This window comes from Fulmarus glacialis, unplaced genomic scaffold (genome assembly GCF_000690835.1).
Source record: "Fulmarus glacialis isolate BGI_N327 unplaced genomic scaffold, ASM69083v1 scaffold2081, whole genome shotgun sequence".
Taxonomy (NCBI): Eukaryota; Metazoa; Chordata; class Aves; order Procellariiformes; family Procellariidae; genus Fulmarus; species Fulmarus glacialis.
The window spans coordinates 2,779-22,475 of record NW_009191959.1 but is presented as its reverse complement, the minus strand read 5'-3'; the positions used below and the strand labels follow the sequence as shown (position 1 = coordinate 22,475).

General features: G+C 37.0%; 1 protein-coding gene across 1 annotated transcript in view; it reads right to left on the bottom strand.

The window, feature by feature from the left end:
• HGF (hepatocyte growth factor (hepapoietin A; scatter factor)) overlaps window positions 1–10,868 on the bottom strand; it is a gene marked incomplete at its 5' end in the record, with an annotated part of 44,663 nt that extends 33,795 nt beyond the window's left edge. The window contains 4 exons of the mRNA XM_009586863.1: window positions 269–411; window positions 5,137–5,251; window positions 5,838–5,950; window positions 10,705–10,868. Of these exons, the coding sequence (XP_009585158.1) occupies window positions 269–411; window positions 5,137–5,251; window positions 5,838–5,950; window positions 10,705–10,868 (535 nt within the window). The remainder of the gene's footprint in view (window positions 1–268; window positions 412–5,136; window positions 5,252–5,837; window positions 5,951–10,704) is intronic.
• Window positions 10,869–19,697: the final 8,829 nt, after the last annotated feature.

Below are 19,697 nucleotides of genomic sequence, written 5' to 3'. Positions count from 1 at the left end.
TGTTCCAGCTCCTCCATGACCTGAAAAAAAGCTGCTGAGCCTGAAAGCTTGTTCAAGTCTTCCAGAATACTGGAACAACAACAAGATCTCCTCTTTCTCTAATAACTGCTTTTCTTGCTACATGAGTTATTCTTGCTGAGAAATCACCTATTCTTTCTCCAAAGTCCATGAGTAAGTGTCACTGAAACTATTGTTTCATTGCACCTGTTCTGTGTACCTGCTGTCAGCAGAGAAAAGGCAACTTTCCGCGTGAGCCCTGCCGGGTTACCTTGTGAGCAGAGGGGGATGTCGCAGACCTCGTGGCGCGTCTCCGGACTGGTGGTGAAACACCACGGCCCTCCCTCTTCCCCTCGGGGGTTTCGACAGTAGTTTTCCCGCAGGTCTTTACCCCGATAGCTCGAAGGCAAAAAGCTAGTTTTAAAATGACAATCATTACAGTATAAGAGCATGCAAACTTTGGTGTTAATCATACTATTTTTTACAAACAGTTAGAAACAATCACATTTCTGCTTCCTTCTCCCTCCTCCCTGCCTACACAAATGCATACACCCAAATATACTGTCCATACACAAATACACATCTTCAGTCAGGATTACTCAATAAATGGTCTAAATCTGGGACAGTTTGTCTAGCCCGTAGCTTGCTCTAGCGAGTTTTACTCCCGTCCCTCGGGTGTTCGGAGCCAACTATCTGCTGCAGAGCCAGAGGCAGTAGCACACTCCCTGCCAGCCCTCGCTGCGCTCTCCTTCACGAGGTCATAACTACTCACACGATGGTGGACGGCCCTTGGATAAGGGGGGAAAATGTATTGGGTGCATAGGGAAAAAAATCATTGGGTCCATAGCCATGTCAGACCTGTCTTTCCTATGCATGTTGTGCACACATAGCAGGCCCAGCTGGGCTTTGTGTGCACCTACTACATAAAGCCCACAACCAGAGAAACTTCTTCCCATCCCTGGTCAGGCAGCAGCCAGAACTGAGCATCAGGAGCATGTGAGCATGACCGAGCGGTGTGACACACCGTGCTGAGAGGCTTTCACGGCCCGAAACCATGGACTGCTTTGCATTTCAGCATCAGAAATTTCCCCAGATCCCGCTTTAGCTGTCTTCCTTCATGTTCTGCCACAAGCCCCACTGTTGTTACCTTAGGGTCTGCTACTTATAGACCCATTCATTATTGCTATCGTACAAATTAGGTCACTTAACAGTGACCTAGCTGACTTAAACTGTGCTCTCCCTTTCATTATATTTTCTGCTTTTGCTGTAAGGGGCTATTAAATAACAATACCCTTTAAGATTTTTCCTTAGATTAGGGGTTCTCAGGCCAATGCTAAGCACTTTGTTTTTCTTTAGTGATTTAATAGAAATGTGAGCTAATACTATATTTTTTGCCTAACACACATTTTCAGTATGAGATTTTGCTGTTTATGCTCAGTCCATCAAATATAAACTCTGCAGGGTCAAGGATTTGTGTTCTTAGCTGTCTGTAAAATTATGTGCTTACCTCCAGAGAAACAGCCACATACACACTGACATATAGAGATATATGTAGGTCTATATATACATCTATTTATACATAACAGTAATACTAGTTATTTTTCCCCACAAACTAGGCAATCTGTACCCCAACCAGGAGCCCAACCCCTGGTTCTGTTCAATGCCACTGCAAGAGCTCATGACCACGCTCAGGCTGCACATTGCAGACATCTCACTGCCAGTTCCATTGCAGTGACGTTTAAAGAGCAGCTAAATCTCTAAAAGCTAAATTAAATTCAGAGTTATGCTCAATTCCATGAAGCTGGATTTTTTTTTTTGTTAATTGAAAAGTTGGGCAAAATACATAGGAGATCACACAAAATTTGTAATTCAACTTATTAAATTGATTTAATTTTTGAGTTTTCTAAGATTTGTTTTTTTTCTTCAGTATATTTAAATTCTGGTGGAAATATCACAAGTAAAGCACATCTTTTATTCTGAAAATGCCCAGTACTTTATTTTAGGGGTTTGTTTAGTGGTTTTTTTTTTTTTCTGTTGGTTTTTTTTTGTTTTGTTTTGGTATGGGTTTTTTTAATCACCAAGGGAATTTGAACGTATCTATATTCTAGAGGGAAAAAAAAAAGGAATAAAATCTCATCTAACTTCTTTTAGAAGACTGTAGACACTTGCAGCTTAGGAAACTAAACTAAGCACTTGGGACAGTCTTTATACACAGACACTGATTTAATTTATATACAAAAGCAACAGAGAAATGTATGGTTCTTGCTGTCCTTGGCAAATTCTATGTTATAAATGAATAAATTACAAATTAAAAAAAGAGAGAGAGAGAAAGAGAGAGAAACAAAAAGAAAAATCTGACTTGTGACATTTTAATCATGTTTTATTTCCCATTAATGAAACCTTTGAACTAACTGAAGTGGAAAATACCTCTGTTAATTACATTGTGGTTCTAGCAAGGCAATGTGGAAGCATTATTTAAAACTGCTTTTCTTATTTTTGGTTCTTGAAGAGAATAATTTTTATGTCACTACTGCTTCCTATAAAATTGTTGCTTCTATTTTTCCTCTGTAGTCTTGTAATACAAATCTTTCAAATTTTTTTAGCTAAAAACAGCCCTGGGCAAACTTTTCTGATGGGACATTGCAACCTGTGTATGTGTTAATGTAGTATGTCAGTGCATATTAGAAAATTTTATTTAATTTTCCGGCTGGAAAATCTTTCTGCTCAGAAGACATCAAAAAATATAGGGAAAAGGCATTTCAAATTATGTCAGATATGTTGTCATAACATCACAAAAAAAAGTCTAAATGAATAACATTAGAAACTCAAGATGGGTCAGATATACAAATGGCTTCAACAGGTACCGAAGCAACATTCTTGAGGGAGGAAAAGAGCAGTAAAGACCCACCCAGCAATGGAAGATAGAGCCACTCCTAAAACTGTGTGCTGATTTAGTTCAACTATATTAGGTAAGGAAAAAAAGAAGAAAGCCAAAAACTGAAGCCAGTGAGAGTAATGGTAAAAACAGATTCAACCACAACAAAAGTCATGGAAACTAACAAAAAACCTGCAAAGTACCAGTCTTTGACCATTCGTCTTTGAACCCTTTTTGCATTGGCTTTATCCATTTAGATAAAAAACTCTTAAGAGCCGAAAAAAAAGATAGTCTTGTAATCTGTACTAGGATGGAGACGGAAACAATGGAACCCTGATTTCAGCTGGGAGTCTCCAGGTTCTACTGGAACACAAATAAATAGAAATATAATTTGTTAAATCCAAGCACAAGTTTAGAGTCTGAATTTATTTCAGTTCTTTCTAGAAAAATAATGAAAAATCAGTAAAGTATATTTCTCCCTTGCATATGAAAAAGGGATTTATTTTCCAGTGGCACTTTGTGATAGTCAGATGTTGAGAAAAACTGACCTAAAAATCTAAGCCTTTCATACTAATAAGTTCCAAACACACCACTACTGTCTGCTTCTTCCCATCTCCCTCATGTCTCTGATGATGAAATCATATTTTCTGATGTTGAAAAACAAAATTAGCATGCAGCCACCTCATTTATCCAGTGACCTTTTAAAAATTAAACTTATTGCACAAGGCAGGAGAAAAGTCATTCTCATAAAATACATCATAGAAGAGTGGCTGTCCAAATGTATTAGATAAAGCTGTGTATGCTGCATATTAAAATCCAATTTAGTGATAATATATACTATCCAGACACTTTTCTTTCTTTAATTATATAAAGTCATATGTATATTATATAGAATAAATGCTCATTCTTGCTTAGGCGGTAATTATTGAGAATTCTTTCATTTCTAAACGATGAAGATTGTTATCTTCAAGGTGTTGAGTCTCAAGAGGTCACTGCTGTGGGAGCTGATGGTATTTATCATACGTTCACAATTAAGAGCGGGCCTGGTCCCACACTGAACATCAGACACACTACCATCTATATTATAAGCAGCCAAGTCCAGTCAAGTCCAAGCCTGAGGCTCAGCTTTGTAACACATCATAAGAGGAGAGAACCCAAGTATCCTTTGTCTTTTAATGTTGTTCCAAGAGCTCATCTTGCACACTGGATAGATTTGGTCAGGACAGGACTGAGCAGTGCACAGACCAGTTCCTTACTAGCAATCTCCAGCTTGGCTCCTCCTAAACAAAGTACTGATGCTGGGAGTCCAGAGCAAAAGGCAGCAATGTGGATAGGAAGCTTATGGGTGAGACAACACTTTGGTTTTGGCTCTTAAGAGTTTATTATCTAAATGGCTAAAGCCAATACAAAAAAGTTCAAAGAGAAATGGTCAAAGAGTAGACTAGTAGTTCATAGTCCTTTTGCTAGTTTCCAGCAACGTTTGTTGTGGTTGAATCTGTTTTTACCATTACTCTCACTGGCTCCAGTTTTTGGCTTTCTTCTCTTTTTTCTTAGCCAATATAGTTGAACTAAGTCTACTCTCAAGGTGTAGATATGGCCTTAGCTCCTCACTATATCGGGTCTTAAACTCAAAAGTTAAGTCCCATACCTGCTGCACCAGTCTTTAGTTATTGCTTGTATGATCTGAAGAAAAGGATTTCAAGAAACTTTCAGTCCTTTCCACGTATTTGTTGCCTGGTCTAAGTGCTTTATAGGGTTTAACATATTCTACAAATAATAGAGAATTAATAGTAACTATGCGAAATATAGTAACAATAATTATATACTGATTAGGTGGGCTAATACCCCTAACATCCCTCGCTTCCTAATAATGTATTTTTTAAAATTACCCATTTCCTGGGAGTCTATTAGAAAACAGTGATAAACTTCCAGACCCCAGGCTGAAGTTACACAGATGTTTTGTTTCTGCCAGTAGTTAAGAGATCAAAAGGATATAAACAGCTAAAAAACTGACACAGGAAAGGAAGGGATCCAGACACACAGGCTGGCATTAAGAGAGACCTCTTTGGAGAAAGCCCAAGAAGGTTAGAATTTTCTGGGATCTGGAGAATGGTATCTCTTGGGGAAAGGCAAGAATACACCTAAGAGATTTTGTTGTCTAAGGTCAGTTTTCTCATAAATTCTTTGTCTGCTAATAAGTCAAACCATGGTTTATGGAAGCTGTCTGAGCACTATTCCCATTGTCTCTGCTCCTGAACTCTTACCTGTGCTCATGGGGGATCATTGAATTCCAGGCTTGACACTGGATACCACTTTTGGTAACAGATATCGTTCCTTTGTAGTCTGCTCCTTTTCCGATGATACAATTCCTGACATAGTCTATTGAAAGAAAAGAGAACAAAATTAGGGGTTTGGTTAACGTATTTAAAATTAGAGCTCATTATCAGTTTTCACATAAAAATAATATATTTTTGATAGCCTTTAAATACTTCATTATTCAAAATACTCTTTAATTGTCTACATACATTCTTGTCTCTTTTTTTTCAAAATATTGATCACTAACTTCAAGAAGAAAGCTACTGAAAGCGTTTCCAGTGTCTGATTGACCAAAAATCTATGTCTGAGGACTTAAGTCCCCCACTCATTAATGAGGTAAATAAAAGCAATATTAAGTCAATAACAGTAACTTATACAACTGAGCTTTTAGGTAGTAAACTGAAGTAGCAATTCAGATGATGGTAGGCAAATACATAGGTTGGAAAGCTGAGCGAGAGCAAGTATGTAGACAAACCTATATGACAGCAAAACCAGGATATTTGTAAATTAAACTGCAGAATGCAGCTTTCAGAATGCATAAACCCATCCCATGCCCAGAATGCTCCTACAACCAAAAAGTTACCGACTGACTTCAGCTTTTTTCCCCCTCGATAGCTGGAAAAACCAAATCAGTAAATAAATCAGTTACCCTTCTTTTCATACAGATCAAATGCATGGTCTTGCTTCTTTCTCACACCATTTGTCAAGCTGTTGAAGGATAACCAATGGCATCGTTTTGTAACTCTGTCATAAGCAAAGGCCCTGCAAAGAAAATCTGGATGAGAAAAAAATTTCTGTGTGGTTTATAATAACGACACATGGCCTGCCAAGGAGCATGCAATGACATCAGATTTATTTTTACTGGGAAAGTCAGAGAAACAACCCAAATTACTATTTAAACCCACAACTGTGCTGACAAGAACAAAGAAACAAAGAAATTAAATTGATGTGGCCATTACATTAAATACCAGCTTGGTTGTTCACACTAATCTAAGAGTTCCCTTGTCATTTAAGATCTTTATTTTAAAAGTGAGATAAATGTGACTGAGACAGCATTTGTGTCTCCAGTTGTGCTGCTTTCTGGGGAATAAAAAGGAAGACTCTAAAACATCTTCTTTGCTTTGCTTACAATATGCCTCTGAAATAGTTAAGTATCTCACACTGATGGCTTGAGGAAAATTTAAGCACAAGGAGTCTGTTTGTTGCCTAGAACAACAGAGCTGTTTAAAAACAAGATTATTTTTATTTTTATGAATAATCTAAGCTGTGATAGTGTACCTACACTTGTCCTTGCTTTGCTTTTGTTTTCTTTTTTTTTTATTATTATTTTTAACTGCTTTCAAGGATAGAGTACAATGTGTGCTGAATTGGGTGGATTTTTTTGGGGGGCGAGACAGACAAACAGAAATCATAAGAATAAAAGCATTTTCTTTCAATATTTTAAATGAAATGTGCAGACCTTTTTCTCCTAGCATTGTTTTGAAAGGAAATTCCTTAAGTGTAGGTAAAATATTTTAAAGGATTTTTAAAAACGCAGTTGACTGCCTGGGTGGGGGCAACAGTTATTCCAATATGAAAAAAAGAAAAAAAAAAAAAAACAAAACCAAAAAAACCCACTGAAAATTCTTTGTTCCCTTAATTTCTCATTAGAACCAAATAACAAATCAGACATGACACTACTGTCTGTAGCCCACCACAAAGTCTACATTTCTGTCAGTCATCCCAAACTTTCTGAGATATTTTATTCTGACCTGAGAAGGCATTTTAACACTACTTGATAATATCCAAAAGACACACGGATTTCCTACACTTCATCCGTACTTCGGCTGTGCCATATTCCTGAGCACTACATCTCCCAACTCAAAGCTCTTTGATCTTCACTTAGTTCCCCTCTCACCATACAAGTTTTTCTGTGTGAGATCTTGCTGGCTTCAGTTAAAAATATTACAAGATCCTATCCACCCTCCCCACTCTTCTTTCTTTCAAACATCCTCTTCATTATCGTTTCCATCACCAAACAGATTTTTCATCCAACTGCTCTCTCTACTCTGTTGACTCCAAATGTTTCCAACCTGCTAACCTTCTTCCTTCTGGCCTTGTTCAGCCTTCTGTTCTCTCCTGGCTAGTTCTCAAATATGAGCGTATCCAAGTGCCTCTAACTCCATCTTCACAAAAATATCCTTGACCTTTCCTGCCTTTCCAATTACATTCTCCTTTCCCCTCCTCCCTCCTAAGGTGGGAATGCAGAATGCACTGTTTACAAACATTTCTTTCAGTTTTTGCTTTTCAGTTGCCTTCTGGTTTCTTTCCAGTTTGGCTTCAGCGACTTCTACACACAAAAGTTTCTAACAATCTTTTCTTGGACCCAAATCTGGAGGCTTTTTACACTTCCAAAGTCAACATATTTAAGCAAATTCTTGGACTTTCTTCTACTGATACTGCCGATCACAACATTTTTTGTTGTTGCTATTTGTACTGCGATAGTCGGTAGATTTTCTGATCAGATACTGGAATCCTGTGGTCTATACTGGAATCCCTTTCTGTGTAAATACAAGACACTCTAGAAATTAAGCAGATAACAAAGTTAAGACAGGCACAGCTTCATAGGTAAGGAAGTGACATGTCTGCAAAAGTCATCTGCATAGGCAATAAAATAGTGACTATGTTATGTTTTTCTCATCCATAAGAAACGTAGTGGGAAAAGCTGCAAGGAAAACAGTGGGAATAATGGACTGAAAATTGTGGAGAAATAAAGTAATAAGAAGAGCTTAGCAGCAGGTTAATAAAGGTGATAGGCAAGGCAGAAAATGATGCACAAAGAGTTATGAAGTCAAAAAGACAAGGTAAGTGAATCTAATAGGTATTTTGATGGGGGATTTTAGGAATAGTGTTATGAAGAAGAAACAAGTCTAGATAAGGATCTTGTAACTCAGTTCAAAATTATCAAGATCTGTACAAGCATGATAGCAAGGGAAAAGAGGAAAGGTCCATTCTGAGAAGTGACATACATTAGCTCCAACAAAAACGTGTCAGAGTTAAAAAACAGCAAGGATTAATGATTGTCAAATATAATACTCACAATTTACTTGAAAGTGATTCAGAAACTTATCATAAATAAATCAAAAGTTTGGTTTCCCTCCCCCCGCCCAAAAATAAGGAGTGGTTCATCCTTTCGGTGATCTGTAGTGCCTGCAATCTGCTATGTTACCACTTTCTGGCAGAAAAGAAACCCAACTCTCTTCCTGCTTGTATACCTCACAGGGCACAGACTCAGGGGTTCCTGCTCCCAGTGCTATTGTCACAATTATGTTACAAAGTATTTCTGGTTTATTTAATCTTAATACTTAAACAAATTAAGTTTGCATCCAGAAAATGAAACACCAGTGCTGTGACCGAAGTGATGGAGAACTACTGCATGGATATGGAGAATCAGAATCAAGCCATGAAAATGTCAAAAAACAAAGGAAAATCCAAGTCTTATATTTCAAGTATTTAAAATGCCATTTTGCGTTACTTCTCTTCTTATTTTAGAATGCTCCCACAGCAACCAGTAAACTAATTGGTTTTAATTTAAGTTGGCAACAAATTTCACCTTGTAGTAACCATATGCTGGTATGAAGTTAAAGACTGGGGATCCTAGGAATAAAAGGGAAACATTAGTAATCACCGATTCCTTTAAAAGGGAACACATGTCAAATATGTATTTACAGTAGCATCAAAGAGTTATGCACACTACAACAGGACTCATCTGGGGCCAAATGGGAAACCACAAGAATGTTCCCAGATACAGAAAATCCCTCTTGCTCTGCTGCAGTGGTAGCACAGGCAAGACCTCACCACCTACACCTCTGCTGCTAGCCTTCCTTGCTAAAAAAGTGTCAGGGAAAATTGCAAATTCAGAGCACGGTTAGTCAGATTTGCAATTCTTTTTTATCTGCAGTGCAAAATAGTTACATGACCAATTGCAGTTCTGCTATCTATGAGTAGGATTCTTCCAAGATGCATTCTCAAAGTCCCTCATGGGTCCTCTATGTTGCTTTATGAGTGATTACTGCAGAGAGAATTTGCCCCTTAATGAATCTATCAGACACTGTCCCAATAGAAAAATTCTTCACAAATGAGAAAGTAATAAAAATTCAGAGAGATTCTAGATTATTATTTATGTAAAATAGAATCAACAAATATATTAACCTAGTTTTTATTTTCAGAACATAAAACATTCCAGCCAGAGTAGCTACAACTAGCTTGAGACAATTTTCCTAAGCAGATGTTGGAATACAGAATCGTTGTTTGCTTGGCATCATTCAGAATTTTTTTATGCTTTGAAACCTAATTTTATAATACTCCTCACTGCTGAACATCAGAACGCAGGGATCTCTTGCTGTATTGAATACAACCTGATCCACTTGGCAATGATATCAGTGGAAGGTCTGCCAATAGGAAAAGGAGTGGCTTGTACCATGTGAAAAATATTAGTGCCTGGAAAAATTTTCTAACAAAAATAAGTAAACTCTGCTCATTGTTTATATATATAAATAGTTAAAGTAGAAAACAATACAAACTAGATCTTACAACACTGGAATTAAAGGTTTAAAGAATTAAATTACAGTCAAGGATCTTTTCTGCCAAGGACGAGCTTTTGTTATCACATTTGGTCTAGCTTCCATTTGTAGTGATTGTCAAAACTTTTTTATGTTTCAAGATCAAGCTCACATTTAGCTCAGTACTCACCATACAGAAGTCATCCATTCTCTCCAGGATTCTCCTGCATTCATGTCCTTTCATTTATTGCTAATGGTCTAGACTAAGAGAGGCCAGGGGGATAATTTAAGTCTAATACATGGGAAAAATAATAGTGATTTGTTCCAAAAAATAGTAGAGAATATGTGCAAGGCAGACAAGCAATCAGCTGCATTATGTGTTTCGAAAAGACAGCAGATGCTGAAGAATAGCTATCGTATATTTGTAGTGATTGTGCAGCCCAGAAGGTTTGATTCCATTGTATCAGATTTGTAGTACTTGCCAGTGACCTTCAGCAGTGCATGTATCTGTGTTCCATGTGTGAGGTTCCCATTGATTTCAGTGGGAGTAATGTGCAAAGAATGAAGAGAGAATATGGTCTGAAGTGGTGCTGAAATACTGCAGCTGTGATGTGTGACAATAACCATTTTATAAGAGACATAAAAATCTCAGAAATATTCACTGAACACTACAGCACAGCACAAGTCATCCACATCTTAACATGAGTACATTTTTTCACCTATGTTATGGAAAAGATTACAGACTGGACAAGCTAAGAAGACAGAACAACTCAGATAAAGCTTTAGAAAAGACTGACACTCTCTGGGGGCTGGTAGAACAAGATCATGGACATCAAAAAAGCATGATCTTTAGGTTGTCCTCAGTACAAGCTACCACTGATGACAATTACAAACAGACCTTTGACCAAAGAGTATTATATAGATACCATTAGGAAAAAAAAAAAAAAAATAAAAAAAAAGAGATATATAACTTACTTGCAAGTGAATGAAAGGCCTTTGTTCCTGCTGCATCTCTTGGCACATTGCTCAGTGGTATTTAACAGCTTGGTTTTTACTTCCAGTGTTTTGTTTACTTTAATGAGCATCAACTCTCCTGTTTTTTTGAAGTCATGAAGAGGATTTCTCCTTTTTCCTTTACCCTCTAAGAAAGAAGCAAAGAAAAAACAAAACAAAACAAAAAAACAACACTGTAAAGAAGAGTGCTGAGATTAAAGATGGTATTAGATAAATAATATTTATTAGGGATTATAGGAACACTGGTACCTAAAGCATAGAGAAATTCACAAAAATAAGGTACAAGCAGATACTTGAGAAGAATTGATTATTTTAGATGGTGATCTCCATTCTTAAAAACAGGAATGGTAGGAATTATAGCAAAATTAATTTCAAATAAAGACTTGCAAAATGCTAGAAAAGGGTAAGAGGAAAGCTTTTTACCCTTTGTAATTTTTTTTCAGAACCCCCAAAATATGCCTGATAATAATAATCTGAGATCTTATAAATATTTGTATGAAAAACTCAAGTGATAAAGATGAACAAAGGTCTTTTTTGTGTGGACACAGTGTAGTTACAATCAGAAGGAAAGGGATATAAATGTTATAGAGAATCAAAATCTGAATGTGACAAACAGTTCTTCAAACAACAAACTTTTTATCACAAATTGTGAAAAGAAGCGGAGCTTGGAAGTGACACAAAATAAACATTTGTCCTCCCTCTGCTCCAGTGAAGACGCAGTGTGAGTGTTGTGTCCAGTTTAGGTGTGACTGAATTAGAGTGGTTGGCCTACAGAAAAGAAGACGAGGGGAGGCAGCTGCCATAGCATGGAAATAGCCTGCACTGCTGCAAAGATTTCTGCAAAAAGGAATGCACTGATTTTGTTTCCATGTCTCTGTTGAAAGGCCCAGAGGAAAGAGTACAAAAAGGAGCAGGGAAGATTGGCTAGAGACATTTGGCTAAAGTGCAAGAGGAAAAGTCTTTGATTTTTGCAAGAAACCCCCACAATTTTCCCAATATGTATGGGGTTTTTTTTTCCCCCCCATAGAAACCAATCTGCCAGTGTAGGCTGCTCTATCATCAGTGAAGGCAGATGAGTACCTCTGGAGAGTGATTCTCCCTATTCTGACAGATGAGTAACATAGGGAGGACAATTGCCCTTTGGATCTATTTCTCCTATTTCACTCAATGAATCCAGAAAATCTTTTTGGATTAGATGGCTAAGCCAGGTAAGGTTAGGTGAATGAATCCCTCCTTAATTTACAAAGTAAGTAACAGTATTTTTCATAACTTCTTTCCATATAACTGTTTTCACAGTTGTCCTTTCATTTTTCTCTACAGAATCTACAACAATGATAGAACACGAATGCTCAGGATCAATTTATTAAATTTTGCCAGAGTCTTTCAAACATATGAAACCTCAGCCTAGTGCTCTGTTATCCTGAATAGATAATTCTTCACGCAAGTGCAGAATGCACTTAGGTCAGTAAATTTTTTCTTGGTGCACTCTGCATAAGCTCAGAATAACTCTGTAAATTGCAATAGCTGAGGCTCTGAAGGAGTTACTAACAACTCCACACACTGTAAAGCCAAAGAGGGCTTAAGGGTGTTCCCTTTGCAGAACTTCCATCCTGATCATTAAGTGAGCTCACATTTTCACTGGATTCAGCTAAATCACACCTCTCAGTGGTGAGTTATCCCTAAGACACCTAAAAATACACCAAAGACATTTAAATTGGATTTCATCAAGCTTCAGCCTTTTAAAAAAAAGAAAGCCAAAGGAGTAGAATACCTCTTCTTCAATGTAGCTATAAAATAATCTTCACCTCATCCTATACTCCTCCTTTTTTAACTGCTGAAGGTGAACTATGCTATTCCCCTGCACCTAATAGCTCACAATTTTAATTCCAACTACAAACATTTTCACGAAAAAGAATTTATTTACCCCCAAATCCATGTTATTATTATATGAAGAAGCTTTTGATGAAAAGATCAAATGTTAATAGTTTTGGTGCTGTGTTAGGGACTCATGTCAGCTCTCTTAAGCATTTTCAGCCTTGCATTTGTGCAGTGCACATGCACCCAAAATGAATGTTTAGGGAAATGCTGTGAGGACATTCTTGCCTTAAGTATCAGCACCCTGTTACTGGAAGCTGTTGTGTCTACACAGAAGCTGCTTTATTTTTTACTGTACCTGTGATAGAGCCAAAGTGCTGCAAAAAGGATTGCATCTGCTCTTTAAGACAACCACAGAACAACAAGTCTTCTATAAAGCTTTTGTGGTAAATTTCTCACTCTGTTATCTTACAAGACATATTTGTTAGTTCTATGTTGTCTCAGCCAAGACTTCTATGTCAAATGGAGGTAAGAATCTGTACAGAAATATCAAAGTACTTTCTTTCAGTTCCTGATGCTAACATTTCCCATCTACTGATAAGTATCATTATCTTAATTCCTGATGATAACAGCTTCTTAAATCCACCAGCTAGCATGCAAGAATATGATTTAAAAAAAATCAAGAAATTCTGTTCTGCCTGAAAAACATGGTTCACAGTTGTGCTTTTTTTTTCTCCTTTTCCTAGCAGTTGTCCAAAGAGGATTATGGGTTTGATCTTGCATTTAGCTATTCATAACAGCCTGATTTACTTTAGCTTCCAAACAAAAACATTCTACGACTTGCCTATAATCCAAAAGGCAAAGAGCTAAATGCATCTGTGGTGTGACTGTTAGAACCATCAGAATAATGCAAAGCATTACTTTTAAAACTCTAATAACAAAATAAATAAAAATAATTGAGATGTTTTACTTCAAATTAGCTACATGTATTATTAAAAGCTTAAATAAAATAGTGCCCTAGAAATGTTCTACATTAAAGTTTATCATGTAATATGCTATAACTAATGTTCCTAAATTGTGATTGCCATTCATTTCTGTTTCCTAAACTTTGATCAATCAGGACTTTTGGTTATTTTTGTGGGCCATGTCCTCTGATGTTTCTTGTAATTGAATATCATATTACTAAGGAAGTCTGACATTCCACTTAAATTTGAAAATAATAGCAGCTGATTCAAACACAAAATAATCCAGTAAAATATGAATCAACATTTTTTTTCTTCAACAGAAACAACTATTAACTAAAAATATTTCTTTGGTTGACTTTAAAAAATCCTCAAAAAGGTGAGGGTGGTGTTTCTTTCTATTTCTTAACATGTTAGCAACCTTGGTTGAACAGAAAAATGAAGAGCTCAGCCAGTGCCCAAGGAAATGGGAACTACCACATTTGCCCTAGTAGGATGCAGTATTGGGCAAGCACTCCATAATCTCATTTGGGATTTCTACAGTCTCCCTGCTGGACATCTTCCATTTTCACAAAATGCTTTAAATGTTTACTTAAGAAAAAAGGTTCCTCACAGTGAAAGACATTTACCTGGGAGCTACAAGAACCCAACTTTGGGTTCCCTTACTACCTTTTTCGTATGAGGTTTCTGTATAATCTTCTCAGATACGAAGCATTAACTGAGACGGCTCAAATTATAGAGCACCTAGGGGAAAATATTTCCAACAATACCTTTTCTTGGAGTAGTTCCAGTCCATGCCAAATCAATAATCAGAGACAAAGAAAATTATCATTCTGCAGCATTTTAGAGAGAAAACTCACTAGGAGGTTGCAGTACCTGCATTCTAGAACTTACCTAACTGTGCTTTTAATTATATTTACACAAAATAGGACCAGTAACACAGCAAGTTCTGAGAGCAATGGACACCATAATATTCAATAACATAGAAATTAATACACTTTCTTTATTAACAAGAGAAATAAGTTTGAATCAGCAAAGGTGTTTGTATTTTAATCTCTCCCACTCTCCAGGTATTTTCTAACCATTGGGCTAACGGGAAAATGACAGCAAAGAAACTTCCTTTTTCTCTTCTGGCCCTGTGTTCCACACTAAAAAGGGCCTTGGGCTCCCACACCACCACACCACTCAAGTCCTGAAAGTACCTGGTTATGTTCTATATCTCAATTAAAAGTTCACACCTTGCAGAAAACAATAGGCCTGATACTGAGCTATAGGAGAGTCAAGAAATTCAGCATAAATCTAGTTTCAGGCCATTTACAGTTCAAATACCTAAGCAAGTCAAGTTTCAGACTCTCAGGTCTTGGTCTGACCACAAAAGGGATTTGGTTTTGCATTAGCTGTTTAGTAGTAAAAAACTAATATAACCAATATGATACTATTGTTGTGGTAACCAAAATAACATATAGGACATCAAGAGGACTAAAGATCACCTTTTCCCATTATAATGACATCAAAACACTACTTGTATTTTCTACAGCAAAATTTTACAATTAAATTATCTCACTTTATGTACCTCATTGGTAATCCCTTTCTCTTTCCTCCGCCAGTCCAGCTTTTTCTAATATAGATGTATATTTAGGCTTCGGAGTTAAAGTCTTACAGAGTACAACTGGAGCATACTGGCTGTCTCCCCTAGAAAAATCTCTACTTTTATGGACTTGTCATAGACTCTACAAAGCTTTTGTTAAACAGGAGTTGTGATGCATTCTGCATGTCAGCTTCCAGGGTTTCCAAGTTTCACTCCAGTCTATGCAATAGTTAGTGCTTTCTTAAAGAAACACATCGTGAAGTCTTGTGATAATGTGAGAAGCCTCATTCCTTTCATTTCTTTCTAATTTTGCATCCCATTTTATTATGCAGAACAAACACATCAAAACTCAACACCAAATTTTCCAAATGAGAAGAGAAATACATTTAAATTAAAGGCTTATATTTAAATCAAGATTCTTAATGAAATCTTGATGGTTTGGTATGGAGTTTTATTTCCTTATTCTGTTTGTTTACACTTGCAGAACTTCAGCGTTTTACTAAGTAGTTATTTGTTTTGTTGTGCTAAAATTTTAACTGGAATAATGATTTTTTTTTTTTTTTTTTATTATATTTACTGATGTATGTAAGTTGGATATAGGTCTTCACACCATGGATGGAAGAAAGACCTTTTATAATTTTCAGTTTTTTAAAAAATATGGACAGTCACATAACAACACTGCTATTCATTATGTTTGTTAGATGTCAGAGATAAACTAAACCTTTGGGGAGGTGGGGGTGGGAAATCAAGTAATTGAAGATACCTAATTACCTTAGGCTGGAAGATACTGTCAGAGAACTGCAGGAATCAACTGCAGTCCTTCCAAATAGTGCAATGAAATTTTATATAAGATGGTACTGGGGAGAAAAATTGAAACAGGGAAATCGTCCACACATTGTGTAGGAAGCTCAGAGAAGCTGAAGATTCAAAATATATTCCAGTAAAGAAAAATGGTTATATAAAGTGATACAATTATTTCAGAAATATAGAAGAGACATAACCCCTTTCTTTTGTAACAATTGGCATTTTAGACGTCTGTTTAATATTTTGCACCATGTTTTTAGTGAAATGAAATCTCTTGACCTTGAGTAGTTAACAGATGGACCAATTAGAAATGGAATTATTTGTGTTATAACTGATAACCAGGTCAGAATGTCAAAATGAGATTAGCTATTAACTTAATTTTGCAAACAATCATCACTGCAAGCCAAAGTAAACTGGATTTCCCCAATGAGCTAGGGAAAAAAAAAAACACCCAAGCAAAGATATTCATAAGTGTGTATCTGAATGAAAAAAAAGAAACAAGCAAATGTTAGATCTCAACAAAACGTATAAAGCAAAAATATGTAAAACCATTATCATAGTGTCAGAAAACATTTTTTCATGAGAGATATCAAAGCTGAATGCTTATCTCACTATAAATAATGGCAATTTAATACGAAAATAAAAAATAAAGTATGCTTAATTATATGCATAAAATTGCATTTGGCAAAGCTTGTGTAAGAAGAAAAATCCATGAGTAGGGTTTGAAATAAACCAACAGTTCTCAGCAAATTGGGTTGAAGAACAGGATGTAAATGCAGTGAGGTGTTTAACTTATCTATAAAACATGGTTCAAGCAATATTTTAATTAAATTAAATTATGTATTTCCAAGACAATGCTTTTCAAAGGATATAAAACATCAAGGGTAAGTCGCATATTGGTACAGGTCCCAGTATGACAGCATAAATATACTGGCTTCATTAAGAAAAAAAAAAACAAAACTTGACCAGATGGTGAAAGTAGATGTTACTAAATGGTTTCAGACACCATGTGCTTAAGTTAACCTTATGGTCACAGTAATAAAAGAAAAGATGTTAAAAGTGAATGTTGATCCTAATATCATTAATAGAGTCATCAAAGTATTGTTATCTGTGAGAATAGGTAGGAAGTAATTTTTAAACAAATACTTCAAGGCAGTTTTCTCTCTTAAACCAAGTCCTAACAGAGTCACTTTGATAAAAAGAATTAATGCTCAGCAGTTTTAACTTACTTTTAACTTACTTTCATTTACTTTGACTTCTCCTTATGTCTGTTTCTGTATCAGAAATGTCCAGATTCCTGGCTAGAATGCAAAAAAGTGAACACCTTTTCCAAATGACTTCTCATTTGGAAAAAAAAAAAAAAAAAAAAAAAGAAAGGAAGAAAGAAAGACAGACCAACATAATGAGAAACTGAAACAATCCTGAAATGTGCCCAAGAAAAGAACATTGTAGATTGAATAGACTTAAATGCCAGATTAAGTTTAATGCGCTTATTTATGTAAGACAATAATTTGGCATGAAAAAAGTTTACCAACCATACCCATAAAAACTGCAGTCAGCTGTATAGATGGAAAGTCACCAAAATAAAACCAGCTGTCCAAGGAGGCATCTCTAGCTTGTCAAAATTAAACAGTTTCTCAGAAAGGTATCTGGAGGATGAGGTGATTATTTTAACTTCTGAAATTTATTTCCTAGGCAAAAGAGCCATCATGGAAAAAAAATCTACAATTTTCAGAAAGTAGTTTGAAATATAGATATATAATATAGAGATAATTTTTTCCTTATTTGTACATTGGCTCTCAGTCTAGTTGTTGAGCAGATTCAGGAAATGCAAAAAGATATTTCTTTTTGGCTTTACATTGTATATTACCACTCTCACACACACACCCATGCACACATACCCCTTATTAGCAGCTGCAAAGATTGCCATGTTACTTGGAACCCAACTTCGTGTTTTTGCTAAGTCCTGCCTTTGTAACCCTCCCCTATAGTCAGCGTGAAAGCACAAGAAGCTAAGGACAACGCTAACAACAGATAGTATATTCTAAAATTGGATGGTATATGCAAAAGGACAGCTCTTTTTCTTCCAAGAAAAGGTTATCTGCTCAGCAGGATGCTGGGACCCATTGGCAGAAACAAATGTTCTGCAGCTTGTACTCTGACTTGCTATCTAACCTCTGGCTAAATTACTGAGAAGATTTTCCCTTGTAAGATTTGCCTTCTTATGCATTTTGCACAAGAATTAAATCCCCACCATTTCACATTGCATTCCACAATCTTTACAAGCGTTTGGTGTCTCCTCCGAGGCACCCAGCACGTTGTGCGCTTCTTTTGCGATGGGGTCTCAGCCACCACTGAGGACGTCCGGGCATGGAGTGGGGGCTAAAGAGTAAAGCACAAGCAGGCAGGGCAGGGATTTGGGCAAAACAAAGAGTGACAGACTGCTGAGGGCAGCAAAACAGCCCCTGTGAGGAGTGATGAGAGCCTTGCTGCGTGTTGTATGCATAAAAACAGTGCTGCCAGCGAAGGCCGTGAGTCGTAGGAAGAGCTGGAGCTGAGGGCAGACAGAGGGAACAGCCAGTCCCCAGCTGGGCCAGCAGCACCGAGGACTGCCAGGCATGGCCGGGCTCATCAGACAGCACAAGGGTGGAGGCCCACAAGCCATTGAAAACTCCTGCAGCTAGATTTTGCCAACACATCTGACTAATCTGGAGCATATTCCCAGCTCTGCTTTGCCACAGTGCTGCTTTGCGTGTAGGTACTAACCACGTTCGGGAACAGCTCTACTATCCCCTAAGGGCACTGCCAAAAAAACCTACAGAAAAAAGATGGGGTAACGGCGAGGGTGTCCTCACCCCTTCCCAGTTCTTTGCAGTTGCCATACTTCCCCACTGCAAGGGGAAGCTCACGTCATGCCAATTCTCCTACTATTCATGCTTCTGAAGCAAGCGTGGAGATCAATCCTTTCTCACCTCTGTGATCAATCCTTTCTCACCTCCATGCTGCTTTCTAACCTCTGCCCTTCAGCCCCACACCAAGGCTGATGGGGAGAAAGTGAAATTCCAACACTCATCCAGTACAAGTAATTGCAAAATGTTCAGGGCAACCCTGTCCTGTCCACATCAAGCTTTTACCCATCGAGAGGCCCAGTTATCCTGCTTTCAAATCTCCTTGGAAAAGTTCAAAATGCTTAAGTGGCAAACTAATGTTCAGTGTAAAGATCCGAAGGGGAGATATTACACTCTCTGAGGGAGACTGCACATTTCCCTTCCAACCCTGGCCTCAGTTGAAGTATTACAATAATGACAGATGAGCTCCTCCAATAAGAGGCTTTCCTTGCCTTGACTTCAGTGCACAATTTTCCAGAGTTTTATGCAACATTTTAATCTCATGTCTTTCAACTCTATATTCTCCTGCTATGTTGCTTATGAAAATGGCATTAATAGAAACAGAAAATCTGTTAAGCAGGGTAAGTGCTGTATTACATGTGAGAGCAAAACAAGCAGCCCCTGGCACTGAGCACCAAAAAGATTCCATTAAACAGAAGGAATACAGTCTTCCAACTGGCATAGTATCATTTTGCTTTGTTGACAGTATATAGTATAATGATTATCTACAGCTGGGATGGGGAGTATAAATCACGTTAAATTTTTAAAATATACTTAGCTATGCAGACCACAGGAATACACAACATTCATACATCGATTATGGCTATAGGACTTTTTTTTTTTTAAGCAATAGTTATTTATAGGAACTAAGTGCAACTCCCACATCTTCATTAGCAA